At 39.1% G+C, this 16,190-nt stretch overlaps 1 protein-coding gene across 4 annotated transcripts in view; it reads left to right on the top strand.

Moving 5' to 3' along the window:
• Positions 1-16,190, top strand: part of SMURF2 (SMAD specific E3 ubiquitin protein ligase 2) — an 88,795-nt gene that overhangs the window by 67,058 nt on the left and 5,547 nt on the right. For all 4 annotated transcript variants that reach the window (XM_044981271.1, XM_044981272.1, XM_044981270.1 and 1 more), the window contains 7 exons: positions 5,936-6,140; positions 7,839-7,942; positions 9,698-9,812; positions 10,229-10,407; positions 11,242-11,379; positions 11,616-11,736; positions 13,531-13,732. In XM_044981271.1, coding sequence (XP_044837206.1) covers positions 5,936-6,140; positions 7,839-7,942; positions 9,698-9,812; positions 10,229-10,407; positions 11,242-11,379; positions 11,616-11,736; positions 13,531-13,732 — 1,064 coding nt within the window. The remainder of the gene's footprint in view (positions 1-5,935; positions 6,141-7,838; positions 7,943-9,697; positions 9,813-10,228; positions 10,408-11,241; positions 11,380-11,615; positions 11,737-13,530; positions 13,733-16,190) is intronic.

Genomic DNA, 16,190 nt, shown 5'->3' with positions numbered 1-16,190 from the left:
TTATCCAGGGACAGTAGAAGTAGTGCCTGCTGTACCTTTTTGCATTGTCTTCAGATTTTAATGTTTTAATCTATGGGGTAACAAACTGATTTAAAAAAATTAGATGACATATTTTGTTGTCATTAAAATAAAAAATTGATGCATTGGGCCAGGGAGCAAGTAACTAGGTATTCTTCCACAGTTTATCCAGCTCCAGATCTCTAATAAAGATAATTAGAAACATTCTGAACATAAAGAACCACTCATTGGATATGAAGCTACTACTAAACGCAGAGAAAAATAGTAAGGGTATTTATGATGTGCACTAGGGAATATGTCCCAGCATTTAGAATCTTAAGCAAAACCTAAATCTGGGTATTTTCAGATACTGCCTTTTTATTATTATTAAATAAACATTAAGGAATTCTGGCTCTCACTTTCATTCCTGATGTACTCATTTCACATTGGAGTGTTTCTGTATCCCTAAATGTGGAAACCGAAAAGAATACAAATGTTTGTTTTGTCTAGACGCAGCCATCAGCTTGTCCAGACATTGCTGGAATTTTGACTCTGCCGTTTCTCCCACTAACAACTTTTTAAGACCATTGTTTCGGGAAACACCTGCATAGTATTAACTAGGTGTTGAGTGGAAGAAACAATGAAGAGCTGGATGGACAGAAAGCCATATGCAGTCAGCATAAGGAGGTGTTGGGGAGGGATGGCAATAAGTTTTCTTAAAGGGCATCAGGGTATGTCGACACTTAAACTGCTACAGCAGCACAGCTTCAGTGTAGACACTACCTATGCAACAGAAGGGGTTCTCCCATTGGCATAGATAATCCACCTCCCCAAGAGGCAGTAAGCTAGGTAGATGGAAGAATTCTTCCTTTGACCTAGCACTGCCTACACAGAGGGTTAGGTGAGCATAGCTATGTCTTTTGGGGGTGGGGGTGGATTTTTAGCTATGCCAATAGAAGTTCCTGGTAGACCAGCCTTCAGTCATTGGGAAATGAAGCCAAGAAGAGTGTGTCAGAAGCCAGCAAGTAGAAGAATCAAATTAGGCTTTGAAAACATCCAGAAAAGCTTTTTATGTAACTTTTTTGTGCCATTACGTAAAAGTTGCCTAGCTGGTTTGGGAAAATGGCTTTTGTCTGGACAAGCCATATCTGGAATCTAGTGTACTGAGAGAGAATTTGCCATCTAAACATGAGAAAAAATATTTTTAAATGTTTTTGAGGACCATATTTTTGAGTGTTATGGGCATTTTATGAAAGTCTTCATAGTCCAGGTTGATGGCTTCTTTTTATGAACCATGTACCTTTTTTTTCTTAACTGTGTTTAGATTCCTTGTCTCCTTAGCTGCTTGCTGGCATTGAAACTGAATTTACCGGTGATTCTTTAGGAGCCTGCACACATCCCACACAGAGAATTATTTTTATTTGGATATTTTAACCAAAAATTCTCTTTTACAATACATTTTTTATATTTGTAGAAAATGCAATTTGTTGGAGTATTTTTATTTTAAAAAAATAAATATTCTGGTTAGCACAGCCTCTGTTTAGATCCACCAGTTGCCATTTCATAGATATTTACAAAATAACTACACCTCTACCCTGATATAACACGGGCGTGGGGAGCCAAAAATCCCTACCACGTTATAGGTGAAAGGCCGTTATGTCAGGGTAGCAGTGGCAGGGCTGCAGCAGTGATTTAAAGAGCCCGGGGCTCCGGCTGCGGGGAGCTCCAGGCCCTTTAATTTGCCGGCGAAGCCCCGCTGCTGCAGCCCCGGGGTAGCGGCAGCAGGGCTCCAGCAGTGATTTAAAGGGCCCAGGGCTCCATGCAGCAGCTGGAGCCCCACTGCTACCGCGCTATATGCAAACCCGTGTTATATCGGGTCGCGTTATAGCGGGGTAGAGGTGTATGACATGGTCGTTCGCATGACATTTTATTGTGCTTACAATAGAGCTAGCTTTGCATCAGAAAAATCCAGTTTGACTAGCAAACTCCAGAACCATTTTACACTTCTTCAAGCTGTAAAGACCTATAATAACATGCTTAAGTTTTTCATTTGTACATCTGTCTTTCATTAGAAAAAGATTTTAGAAATTCAACCAACAGTGTCTGCAGGCTGATAAATTCTCTGTAATGTTTATTCTTTTATTGTACCAGACAGGATATGTGAAAGTGATTCTCTCTCCACCCCCCACTCCGCGTGCCCCCCACCATTTACTCTGAAGTAAAAACATGTCATTTGCCTTAGGCCTGTAAGATTTTGTAAATTATCTGAAAAATAAAATAATATTAAGAGGGATGGGTGGAATATAATTCTAAGTCCAAAAATATAACATAGGGTGCAGTTAAATATTGGCCCAGAGTTACTGATATTTTCAAAGCTGAATGAGTTAAATGCTTTATTGAATATATTACTTTAGAAGTGTAGTTGAGCAATTTTCCCGTGATGCAAACATTGAAAAATAACTATGAAAATAGCAAAATACGAGCATCAACAGTTCAGTAATGTTAAAATAATGTTTTTATTATTTTAAGTACTGCAAACTATTTAGCTAATACTTCATTTGTGATTTGGTTTTGGTCTGATTCAGCTAATACTATTTTATTTTTCTCCCTCCAGTCCTGCAGCTATTTTAAAAAATTGTAATTTGATGCATAGTTCTTAAACTCATGCTGATTTCACAGATTAATCTCAGTCTTAAAGGAAAAAGTAATCAATTGGCTTTGTATCTACAGGGCTACTATCTTTAGTACAGTATATAGTATTACCTTGTCTGGTAGGCCTTATACAAGGGATGTTTTTACTGGCTTGCCCTTGTGGAATTAGAATGTGCAGGAAATGAAAGAATGATTTCCTTTTAACTTGAGCATCATCAAGAGCTATCCTCGAGTATATGGAGTTTATATTGTTGTTAAACATAAATCTATTGTCATGTCTCATCATGAGTGAGAGGATAGTGTTAGATATCAGTCATGGGTGCATTAGAAGCACATAGCACTAATGATGTAGGGCTGGATTCATGAGCTAAGTGGGGGACTTTGCTTCAAGGGCCATTTGGAAGTGGACCTTTAGGGTTGGTTTATGCTAGACCGGGGTAGGCAACCTATGGCACATATGCTGAAGGTGGCACGCGAGCTGATTTTCAGTGGCACTCACACTGCCCGGGTCCTGGCCACCGGTCTGAGGGGCTCTGCATTTTAATTTAATTTTAAATGAAGCTTCTTAAACATTTTAAAAACCTTATTTACTTTACATACAACAGTACATTAGTTATATATTATAGACTTATAGAAAGAGACCTTCTAAAAATGTATTACTGGCACGCGAAACCTTAAATCAGAGTGAATAAATGAAGATTCGGCACACCACTTCTGAAAGGTTGCCGACCCCTGTGCTAGACGATTAAGTTGACCCAGCTGCGTTGCTCGGCAATGTCATAAATTCATATTCCTGAGCGATATAGTAAAACTGTCATAAGTCCCTGTGAAGACAGAGCTAAGCTGATGAAAGAATGCTTCCATCAACATAGCTACTGCTTCTTGGGGAGATGGCTTACCTATGCCAATGGGAGATCCCTTCCTGATGGTATGATCAGTGTCCATACTGAAAAACAATAGCAGTGAACCTCACCACTATAGTGTTTTAAGTGTAGACAAGTCCATAGAAATGATTTTCTCATTTTTTTGGGAAAGAATGGAGAGGAAAGTAGAATGTCTTACACTTTAGCTTTGAGTAGCACTGAGATGTTGGTTGTCTTCCTCATTAAATCATTTTAGTGCCTTTTTTAGGATAATGGTTTTAAGATAACTGAAGTTCATTGTAAATAAAACCAACCATGGTCACTTTACAGAGGTATTTTTAGAGTTTGAATTTAATTTTCTTTCTTCACCCCCCAAATAATTGCTCCTGGAGATTTCTCTGATATCTGCTTCTTGTTAAATCTTATGTGAATCAGTTTACAGTTTATTCTGAGAAATTTGCTTCCTGACTAGCAGATAATTAATAAGTTATGTGTCCTAAATATTGGTGGTAGAACTGAATTTAATTCCATTATCCCCTCCTTAGAGCCTGTTGGATTAAAGCAAATATTAACATTAAAACTCTTTTATTTTTGTTTTAGTGATTTAGAATGTGCCCTGTGGCAGTGTTTCTCAAACTGTGGCAGCCTGGACCACCTTGTAATTGTTGTTGGTCTGCAGTGATCTTTCTGGTCCCAGTTTTCCTCCTTTTTCACCCTGCTAAATTGCATTAAAAGAAAGGCTTCTGTAATAACAGAATGGCTACTGAAACCCTGGAGCAAGCTGGGACTTTCACTTTTAACTTCCAACCCTGAATGTTCCAGTGGTGAAAACTTGCTGGAAATGAATTCTGGTTGGCCATTGTTCATAGGGAGCTTTCTAGCAGATCATGTTCAAAACAGTCAACAGACTAAAATATTTTCAGGTCTAAAATTATGCATGATTCTGTTTAGAATCTTTGGTGCATGAGGTTTGAAATATCATTAATAACAGTCAACTGAAAAAACGCATAGTGAAATCTAACCTTCATTATTCAGCACTGTACATTCAATGTACTATCTTCTGTGTTCCACATGAGACTTTTTGCTGGACAGCTTAAATAAAGTGTACCTTTTTTACACCGTTGTGCTAGGTCATTGTTTCCCAGATGATGGGTCATGACCCACCAACAGGTCATGGGAAGATTCTAAGTGGGTCGCAGGCATAGTGCAGATGGGGAGCCCAGCTCATACTTACCCTGAAGCTGCGGCTCCTTTCCTGTGGGGCTGGGCCTGATTCCCCACTCCAGACATGGCCTGGCATGATAGGTTACAGCACTACTGAGATTTGGCTTGGCCGCCCCGCTTTCATGACAGAAGAGTGGTACTGTGGCCCTCTGAACCAAGTCACAGTGCCCAGAGTGGGGAATTGGGTCCAGCCCAGTGGGATGGGAACTGCCACTGTGGGGTGAGTGCAGGGCAGGCTCATTCTCTATCCCACTCCCCCATCCCCACAGGTTCTCCCTTCTGCACTGGGCTGGGATTAGGGTTGCTGGGCTGGGCTGGAGGGTGATGCTGTGAGTGGCCAGTGCCCCCCTTGGTAGGGTGAGGAGAAAGGGGCAGAAGAGGATGCTGGGCTATTATTTTGCCCCCCTTCTCCCCACAAATTTGGACCTTGGTTGGCTTGCAAAAAAAGACAAAATGCAGTTGGCGGGTCACCTAAACTTTTTAATGAGGTATCACTGATCTAGCTCAAACAGTATCCACTTATTGTGTGCAAGATGGACACTTTCACATGCCTGTAGCTTTATAAAATCTCTCAGAATTGGTAGTAAAACTACGTGATTATCTGTGCCAGTTAGTTACATGTGAACTCCCTACATTCCTGTGGAACAGACTAGTCCAGGTACAAGGGACAAGGTCCTTGCCAAGCTGCCAGTACAAACATCTTTTTGAAAGCTTACTCTTTTTCAGACAAGCCATTTAAAACAGACTGTGGTATTGACTGTAGATTAGAGACGTAGTGTTTGGCATATCCCTGAATTTTAAAATGGAGGAAGGTAAAACATGCACAGGAAATATGGAAATGGTATCTAAGAAATTCAGTGTCAGCAGCTCAGTGGTAAAACTGTATAGATAATGCTTTATTATACAGTGCTATAACCTTTTACGTACTTCATAGAATAGCACTAATGGAAATAACAAACCCTGAAACCAGCTACTTGCCAAGAAAGACAGAAGCATATGTCTTTGGTCAGGATAAAGTCTGGATTTTTTTTTCTTTTTGTCCTTTTACTGAAACTGGACATTTTTTAAAATGTAATTACAATAAGTAACCATGTGTAATTGAAACTAGTTTTGTTGTAAATACTAAAATTTTAAAAAATATCTGAGAGGGAAATACAGGCATGTGACTTGAGTTTCTGAAAATAGCTGTTTATTTCTAGCCGTCAGAACCAGCTTAAAGATCATCAGCAGCAACAGCAGGTAGTATCATTGTGCCAGCTTCCAGATGAGGCAGAATGTCTGACTGTGCCAAGGTATAAGCGAGACCTAGTGCAGAAACTCAAGATTCTGAGGCAAGAATTGTCGCAGCACCAACCCCAAGCTGGCCACTGTCGTATTGAAGTCTCCAGGGAAGAGATTTTTGAGGTAATCTGAAGATAAGGAAACTCTACCCATTTTTAAGCGACGGGAGAGCGAGAATAGGGGAGGGAACTTTTCCGAGGGGTGGTGATGGTATATTTTGGGGTAAGGGTTGAAGAGAGTGCATAGGTAATCATAGATGTGATTCTCTTCCAGGAAAGAAATGAAAAGGGAGGGACAGTTGTTTAGGAGAGAGGAGGGTGTAGATTGAAAATTTAGATATATTTTTTTTATAACAGGTAAATAACTTCATATAGCATTCATCTTCGATGTTGTAATTACACAGTATGTATCTCAAATACACATTTTTGTTCAGATTTTTGAAAATCAGACTATTTAAATTCATGAATTGTCAAGGCTGCTGACAGACAGGAGACACCTAAAGTGCAGTGTTCTCACTGGAATTTTGCAACTTTGTTTTGCTGAAATGATCATATGCAGTTGTAATTCTTTGGCTCCCCTCCACTGCAACCTTCTCACTTTACACTCAACTTCCAAGTCTCCACATTGTGGTTACCATTTATCCAACCAAACGAGACTGAATTAATCTTCCTTTGAAGACTCGCTCGTCTCACTTTAATTAGCTGGGGGGGTGCTGTGCAGTAATCAGACATGCCAACTCACAAATTGATCATGAGTGATGCGATTTCTAAGTAAAGTTGAGCCTCACTCACAGTCTTGCGATAGAACTCTCAAATGTCAGGAATATTTATTTTTTTTTTTATTTTTTTATTTTGCTAAAAAAAAAAAGACATTTGAGAGCTATCATGAGATCAGGAGTGAGGCCTAATTTTACTTAGAAATCACAGTCAGCCAACAACTTGCTCTCCCCAGGGCACTCGCTGTACTAGAAAGGTACGTTTTTAGTTGTGTGGTTGCAGAGGAAAGGTTGAAAATGTGACCTGAGAACACCTTAGAGGCTCAGAAACCAGTAGGGAAATAGAGAACCCACATTTCATTGGCTTAAAAATCATGAGGACTTTTTTTTAATTTCATGATATTTGAGGGTCTGACTCATGATTTTCTAATAGCAAGGGTTGACAACACTGAATGAAAGCTGTAGTTCCTTGGAGGCGGTGTGCTAGCTGCAGGGCATCATGACATTGCTCTCAAATAGAAGCTGTACATTTAATACCCAGTTCTTCATTCCTCCTACCTCTTTGTTCTTCAGTTTCTCTATCCACACACATTTTCTTCCAGTAGTGTGTGGGAGTTACCTGATAGAGGTGTAACTCTATTTTTCCCAGTAGCAGGGGGCATCCGGTGCTGGCAATATTTGATATTCCTTAATGCTCCCCTGAAGGTTTGTTTTTGTACCTAGCCTTTACAGATTTCTCCTGTCTGAGAAGACAAAACATGGGCAATGAGCCCTTATATAACACTTTCAATTTTAAAAGCAGTTTACTGGCAATTATAGCTTTTAATTAGTTGTAGAAGCTATAGAAGGACAAAACAAAAGAGAAATGATCCCTGCACATGACAAGCAATTTAAGGATCCATGGCTTTTCTAGCATATCTATTCTTTTATTTGATGGGTAATGTTATATTGGTAGAAAACACGGTAGTCTGAGAAATGATGGTTAATAACTGAAAGGACACCGTTTGTTTTAGGTACTGAGAGTCAAATGATTTACCATAACAAATAGTAGTAGGATGTCTGTCCATAAACAGCAGTGAATAAGACCGTAGATGGTGTGATTGCAGGAGTCTTACAGGCAAGTCATGAAGATGAGGCCAAAGGACCTGTGGAAGCGATTAATGATAAAATTTCGTGGAGAAGAAGGCCTTGATTATGGAGGGGTTGCCAGGTATGCTAGAAAACATGATCTAAATTATCTTGCTTCTAAGTACTGTGTCTTTTAAAAGTCTTTTTTTTTTTTTAATGTGTATTCCACTAATAATTTGTATGTCAAAATTCTCTCTCTGTTTTCTGGTGTTTCTCTAGAGTTGAAAATATACCCTAACAAAGGAATTAATATCTTATAAGTAAATCTGCAAGATTACTGCAGATCTTAATATAGATGCATTTTAAATGTGAGACATGTTTCTAGTAACTCCACTGAAGATGTAGTTGGTTTTTTTTCCCCCTTCTGGTTACTGAAGCTTAGATATCGGAGAGTTTACACCATTAAGAACTGACTCCACCTTGTGGTACATTTTTGGTAAGAAAAGTGAGTCTAATATTGTAATTTTGAATGAAAAACCTTGACTAGGATTTAAAGTCAAATGTTAGCAGTTACTCTAGAGTAGGGAAGTAAGCCTATTTTAATTTTTCACTTGTTAAAGCATTTTTTTCTGCTGATAGCAAATGTTTCAGTTTAAACATCGTTTAAACTGGTTTTGATATAACAGCTACAAGTATTTTAATATGAAGTCCTTGTTGCTACTGTAAAATAACCTAGATGCTACTGTAATACAGTCAAAAATATTAATATGCCCATCCTTGCTGGCATATGGATGTGTGACCTGTGAATGAAAGCTGTTAACATATTTATTGTGGTGTATTGTAGCACTTTCATGTTAAATTCTAAAAAATACGTAAGTAGTGAAAGTTGTAACTTTCATTCATTCTTAAGCATCCATCTGCCCCCCCAAAATTGGGTAGTATTTCTTTGGCATTTCTAGGTGCTGTATGGCAGGTTGTCGTAATGAAAGACACAAGGCAACTATTATATTGAACATACCTTTAGACCCCTGCGTGGATACAAAATGTGTATCTGCATCTTATCCGGGATTCACAAAAATGTTCCGCAGATATCCACATCCTTGGATATAAAGCAGATAACCGTGGAGTTGCAGGGCTCTACATAACTTTACTTGATTTTGCATAACAACACTACAGTGTGTTTGCTTCATGTAACCTCTCATCCCCGGAGGATAACTTCTCATTTAATCAGTATTGTTACAACAATCTAATATTTTGCTGACTTAATTACAGCTGCTTGTTCAGTTATAACAAAAATGTTTCAAAAGTAGAAATAACAGATGCAGTAAGGTGTCATTTTCCATTCTTCTGCTAGTGTTTTCTAGCACTACTTCTGGTTGGCCTACCTTGGACAATCAGCCCTCTGCTTTGCTGGCAGCCAAAGAAGCAAAGCTAACGAGCAGTATGAAAAATTATGGCTGTTCCTCTCCGCCCTTTAAACCAATATTTACCAATCAGTGCAAACCTATTTAGCACTTTAAATTGAAGCCTTTAATGTAAATGGCCTTCAGGTAATGGATACGTTCAGCAGAGTATCATACAGCAGTGTTGTATAGTGAGTAAAATATACAAAGTACAACTTTGTCTTAAATGTGTAATGCCTAAAGAAGGGGAAGCAACTAAAAATATGGAGATTAAGTTGAAGAAAAGGCTTGCAGAGTTGGGTCCCAGCCAGTTTAAAAGTACTGTATGCTTACTGGGCGAGAAAAAGTAATTTCTGCTTTCTGTCCTGTTTATAGCTTAACTCTGTATTCATCACTGTAAATGTTTACAGTTGAAAACCTACATTTTTGCACAACTTGTCAACATAGAAATGTATTTGTCTGAAACATGCAGTAAAATTATTTTATTTCCCCAGGGAATGGCTTTACCTGTTGTCTCATGAAATGTTGAATCCATATTATGGCCTCTTCCAGTATTCACGAGATGATATCTATACGCTGCAAATCAACCCAGACTCTGCAGTTAACCCGGTACAAATGATGACAAATTTACAGAACTCATTCTTTCTGTGGCTTAGGAAATTCATCTTCAAATAAGCATGGGGAATGCCTTAGACTTAGGAGTCTAATTCTCACATTATCATTGCTAGAAATTGAATTTGTGCAATGGCATGATTCCTTTGTATTTAGAATTAAAGAAAAATACCAAATTTTTCTCCTTAATCTTGGTGCCAGATGTTTGAATTGCTTTACGGAAAGCATGAATAAAAGTTGTTTCTGTGCTGAGTAATAGGATTTCTGAATTGTTGCCAACCAACTTCTGAAAGCATGACGACAAAAAACCTATAAACTTTTTGATTGTAAAGTCTTAATTCTGAAATTTGAAATTCAGTAAGTACTCTCTCTGGAAGTCTGATTTAGTTGAATGCATTTGTTTTTTCTTCCAGGAACACTTATCATATTTCCATTTTGTTGGACGGATTATGGGGATGGCTGTGTTTCATGGACATTATATTGATGGGGGCTTCACATTGCCTTTCTATAAGCAATTGCTAGGAAAGCCAATTACTCTCGATGACATGGAATTGGTTGACCCAGATCTTCATAACAGTTTAGTCTGGATACTGTATGTATTGCACATTTAATAATTATGATATTTAAAATTCTGTTAGAATTAATACAAATGTCTAAGGTAGATTTACAGTATATCTTTCTAGACTAAGTATATCTTTCTAGTGTTCATAGTAAACAAAAATGGAGTATTTCAGCTTTATAGAGGCATGGACGAGTGTAGTGAATAATTTTTGAACATGGAAGAATTTTTGATTCACTGAGCCTATGACTGTTTAACTTGTCAGAAATTATAACTTAGTTTTTCTATTTATTGATCATGTAAACCAGGGGTCGGCAACCTTTCAGAAGTGGTGTGCCAAGTCTTCATTTATTCACTCTAATTTCAGATTTCGCGTGCCAGTAATACATTTTAATGTTTTTAGAAGGTCTCTTTCTATAAGTCTATAATATATAACTAAACTATTGTTGTATGTAAAGTAAATAAGGTTTTTTAAAAGTTTAAGAAGCTTCATTTAAAATTAAATTAAAATGCAGAGCCCCCCGGACCGGTGGCCAGGACCTGAGCAGTGTGAGTGCCACTGAAAATCAGCTCATGTGCCGCCTTTGGCACACGTGCCATAGGTTGCCTACCCCTGATGTAAACCATTAAATAGCAGCAGCATGTTGCTAAAAGTGTTGCATCAAAAGGTTTGACAGTGTTCCAAAATATAATTTGAGAATAATAAAGAAGTAATAGGTTTTCTTGTGTTATGCTTATTATCAATATTTTGAAACCAAATCTGATTAGAAAATGAAATTGAGGTGTCTATCATAAGTATTTATGAATGTAATACATTTGCAGAGTATGTCTTCTCCACTGAACCATTTGTTTGTTTCCCTCCACAAGAGAGAATGATATTACAGGTGTCTTGGACCATACGTTCTGTGTGGAACACAATGCATATGGGGAAATTATTCAACATGAACTGAAACCCAATGGCAAAAGCATCCCTGTCACAGAGGAAAATAAAAAAGAATATGTCAGGTATTAAATAATCATCCATCTATTTTTCAAGCAAAGCTTCTCTTTTAGTTTCCTCCCTGAGAGAATTTGGCCTGTTTGACCTTATTGCCAGTGCCACATTTATCTAAGCACTAGTACAGTAGTTTTATTGTGTTGTGTTGTTGCTGTCAGTAAATTTAGTTTTTGGCTGGATAAAGTGCAGGGTTATTGTGTTTTAATATATTTTTCACAAAACGAATTTGCGCTTGCTTTTGCAGGCTTTATGTAAACTGGCGGTTTTTACGAGGAATTGAAGCTCAGTTTCTAGCACTGCAGAAGGGATTTAATGAAGTAATCCCACAACATCTGCTGAAGACATTTGATGAGAAGGAGCTAGAGGTCAGTACACTAATGTTGCATTATGTCATCAAGTGTAACAATAAAAGGCTGATGCATACTTCTGAGACTAAACAACGTGCTAAGTTGCATCCCCAGTGCTTTTGGGGTTTTGCAGGTGCAATATTACAAGCACCACAGTTAAACACAAAAAGTCATCCAGGCCTTGGAATTTTGAGGTTGATCTCTTACCCCTTCAATTCTGTATATCTTCCACAGAATCAGTAGCTGGGTTTGTCAGGTTGAAGCATTCTCCCTCTCATATAGGCTGCATTGCTTAGCTCTGTTTAGTAGAGTGTATACACACAGGTTTGGGCGTTTGTTTTTGCTAATCTTGGGAGTGACTGAATAGGGTGTTTTATAGTGACTGTAGAAGTAGCCACTTCCTTTATTTCAGTCAGTTCTGATAGGACATGTAGTATGGATCCCCCTCTTGTACATTGGTTCAGTTGGTTTTTGGGTTCCGAAGTATCTACAATCACCTCATTTTGGTCCAGAGTGTTCTCTGTAGTGGAGGTGGCAGTGCATTACCCTTAAAAACACATGTATGCCTTAGCACTGCCACTAAGTGCTCTACTAAATGTAAAGATCCAGCACCTGAAATACCGTATTGCCCTGGACAAATGCAGCAGGTTCCCAAAGTCTGTTTTTAAAAACCGACATCTAATACAGAATCCATATCTGGGATTTTTCTCTCTATCAATCCTGCACAACCACAGAGCCATTGTATGTGTTTTGGTTTATAAAATGGCTAAAGTGTGAATTATCCACTTTTTCCTGTGTTTCCTTTTGTAAAGTTATTGTTATTCTGGAATAAATTATGATTGTTTGTTTATTCTCCCAGTGAGCAGGCCATACAGTAAATTCAGAATAGTTTTGTGTATGCCTCATGAGAACTGGGAACAAAGCATTCTCTGTCAAGAGGATCTGGCTTCTAGAGGAACCAGCTTCCAGAGGAGATTAGGCAAATCCAGAGTTTGACTCTTTCAGAAATACTGCAAAACCTTCTTCTTTGAAATAGGCCTTTCCACCCTCGCAAGAATGACCCGCACAACACTGACACTCTCCTCTGCTCAAAGACACCCATTTCCACCCCAAAATAAAAACATTATAAATGCACATAGAGGTTTTATTCAAAAAAGGAAGAAGTGCCAGAGACTCCATGAAGTTCACTAGGGACTTGGCTGTAGCTATTGATTTTTAAACTGAAGGCGTTCAGATGCAATGGTGATAAAACCCTTAGATACACGTTCACAGTGCAGTTTTTATTTAAGCTCTGACAAAATCAGGGGATGGATGTTATAACAAAAAATTAAAACCAAGTCCAAGATACATTTTACTTGTGCATTTGTCTTGTAAATGTGTTTAATCTGATTTGTACAATATGTGTGGATATGACTGCAATAAAAAGTTACATTAAGGGAAAAAAACATAATTAGTTGAATTCTGAGAGCCAAATTATACCCCAGCTACTGAACTCAGTGGCAGCGATGCAGCATCTGAATGCAGAATTTGACCCGTAAAGTGTACACTGGAAACACAAGACACTTTCAAGCTCTCTAAATTATCTTTGCCATACAACTTTTGGATATTGGCTGCTCTATTTGATTCTATGACATTTCTTACTACAGAATAAAATGGTATAATTCTATGTGCCTTTAAACAAGAGAGAGCATATAACTTTCCATTTGCACTGAAATCTACAGGTATTTTTTTAAACATGTATTGTATTTTGATGCTTAGATGTAATGTCACTTATTTGTATTGACCACTGATGATGTATACAATTCTTAACAGCTCATCATTTGTGGACTTGGAAAGATTGATGTTAATGACTGGAAGGCAAATACTAGGTTAAAACACTGTACTCCAGACAGCAACATTGTGAAATGGTTCTGGAAAGCTGTGGAGCTCTTTGATGAAGAGAGGAGAGCACGATTGCTCCAGTTTGTGACCGGCTCATCCAGAGTGCCTCTTCAGGGTTTTAAAGCATTACAAGGTAAAAGTTCGATGGGAACCAACTTAAAATGGATCCATTTGGGGAAAGAAATAGCACATCACAGAAACCTTGCATAAAAATAAGATTATTGGTCTGTAATGCGACTTGTTTTTTGTTGTTTTGTTTGTTTGTTTTTACAAAGGAATTTTTAGTGGTCTTGATTAGTTGTTTTCAGTATCATTTATCAGTTACTCTTCTCTCCTGTCCCATAACCTTGTGACTCTCAGCTGTAACCTGCCCTATTCTTTCACTCACTAAAACGCTTCATTCTCTAGTCTTCTCTAACTGTAGTGAACTCTGGACATCAGAGACCTGTATGTGATTCTCTTGGCTGTTTTTTTTTTCTGGCAGCCTGTTTTGTAATATTCACTTTATTACAATCCCTCACTACCTCTGCAGCTGTCTACAGTTCACTCCCTGGCCAGGAAAGCCAACAAGTAACTTCTTTGCGACTATAACAGGTGTGAGGGAGACTCTTGTGATGTTGACTTCTTCATGGAAGGAGCCACATGGTGGTGAGCAGGCCAGGAACAGAAAGAATCTACCTCACTATCCAGCTGCCTTTGGAACTCTGATAGAATCTCTACCTTTCGGCAGCAACAGTTCTAACTTTGTCATCCATGCTGCTAGGTGAACAGAATCAGAGGCAATCCGTTTAGGCCTGTTTGCTCTCTCAAGATGGAGGAAAGCGTCTAAGAGAACACACTCCCCAAACAGAAATATTTTCTTTATCGGTAGAAAGACTGGATTCCAACTGAGCAAAAACCTTGTGATATCAATTGCCACTTACAAAAGCCAGGGGTTCTGGAAATCAACTATCCCCACCCAGCCTGCTCACTCACATAGGGCCTGTGTAGTCTTTTGGGTTCCTAAGATGGCATAGATCCCCTGCAGTACTAAGTTTTCATTAATGGGCGTTAGCACCCGTTAGCAGAATTCAGTACTCCACTGAGTGCTAACACATATAGGAGGAGCTCTATACTATGTTGCATATTTAAATGGCAACATGAAAAACTTAAGCAGAGGTGGCAGTCCCACGCTAATTTAGGTGCCTTCTTTCCTATGATTAACACACTGTATTACCCACTAGATACTTGCCTTGTTTAATGTTCTGCTAGTGACCCCTATTACTGCCATTGCTAGCTTAACCTGTGTGTTAAATCCTTAACATGAGCTAGAATTTTGCAGCATATACTGTATCCTAGTGTCTGGGAAGGGCCATACAACCACCAGTGCCCAGTGTCGCCTTGACTACCACAGAAGTTGTACCACTTTAGCTATATTAGTATAGCTAAAGTGGTACAACTAGGGTGACCAGACAGCAAATGTGAAAAATCGGGACAGGGGGTGGGGGGTAATAGGAGCCTATGTAAGAAAAAGACCCCAAAATCAGGACTATCCCTATAAAATCGGGACATCTGGTCACCCTATGGTCAAATCTGCAGTAGAAGCAGTCTGTCAGTATAGCTATACCAGTGTACTATACTGATAAAAATGCTGCTAACATGGATGCAGCTAGTACTGGCAAAGCTGTAGCTTTTAGTTGTATAACTTATTCCATCATCACCCTGAGTGTAGTAAGCTGTACCGGTAAAAGTGAAGTTCTTCAAGTTATTGTCCCTATGAGTGCATTCGCCATAGGATGTGCATGTGCTGGTGCACTCTTGATTGTAGATTTTAGTTAACCGTGTGCACGGATCCATGTGTGTGCTCTATACATCTTTGTCCTCTGGTGCAAGGGTATATAGGGAGGGGTGGATCCTCCAAGGCTCCAGTTCCTTCTCAACTGCCCTTGGCTTGAAACAAAGCATAGCAGAGTTTTCTGTTAGCCTCTCCATTATTACCTTCTTAAGCTGAGGGAGGATAGATTGAAGTTCCTCCTGATGGAGTGCTCCGCTGTCTGAGACCTGCAGGATATGACTCCCCTCCCTGGCACAACGGCCGTAGTCTGCACCATCGTGGGACCTTAATCTACTTCTCAATGCCTCTATCTATCTTCAAGACTTTGTTCCTAGTAGCCATAACTTTGACCAGAAGGGTAGGGAAGTTAAGGGCACTCATGGCTGACCCTTCCTACTTACATTTTGCCATGACAAGGTGACATTTCACTCCCATCCTCATTTCCTGCCTAAGGTCTCTTCAGAATTCCATGTCACTTAGGACATCTGACTACCAGTGTTTTACCCCAAGCCTCATTCCTTGAGGGAGGAAGCTAGCCTCCATACGTTGGATGTAAGAAGGACCGTTGCCTTTTACCTAGAGGCAGAACAACACATTTCAAGGTTTTCCCTCCAGGCTCTTGATCTCCTTTGCCAAGAGAATGGACAGCCAATTTCTGCTCAGACTATGTAAATGGGTTTCTGATGCATTCTAGCTTGTTACAAAGCTGCAGGAGTGCATCCTCCTCCTAAGCAGACTGCTCATTCCAACAGGCGCAGTCAACCTTTATAGCCCTTCT

Source organism: Mauremys mutica, chromosome 12 (genome assembly GCF_020497125.1).
Source record: "Mauremys mutica isolate MM-2020 ecotype Southern chromosome 12, ASM2049712v1, whole genome shotgun sequence".
NCBI classification, from domain to species: Eukaryota; Metazoa; Chordata; order Testudines; family Geoemydidae; genus Mauremys; species Mauremys mutica.
Note: the sequence above shows the minus strand (reverse complement) of the source record. Positions and strands in the feature narration are given on the sequence as shown.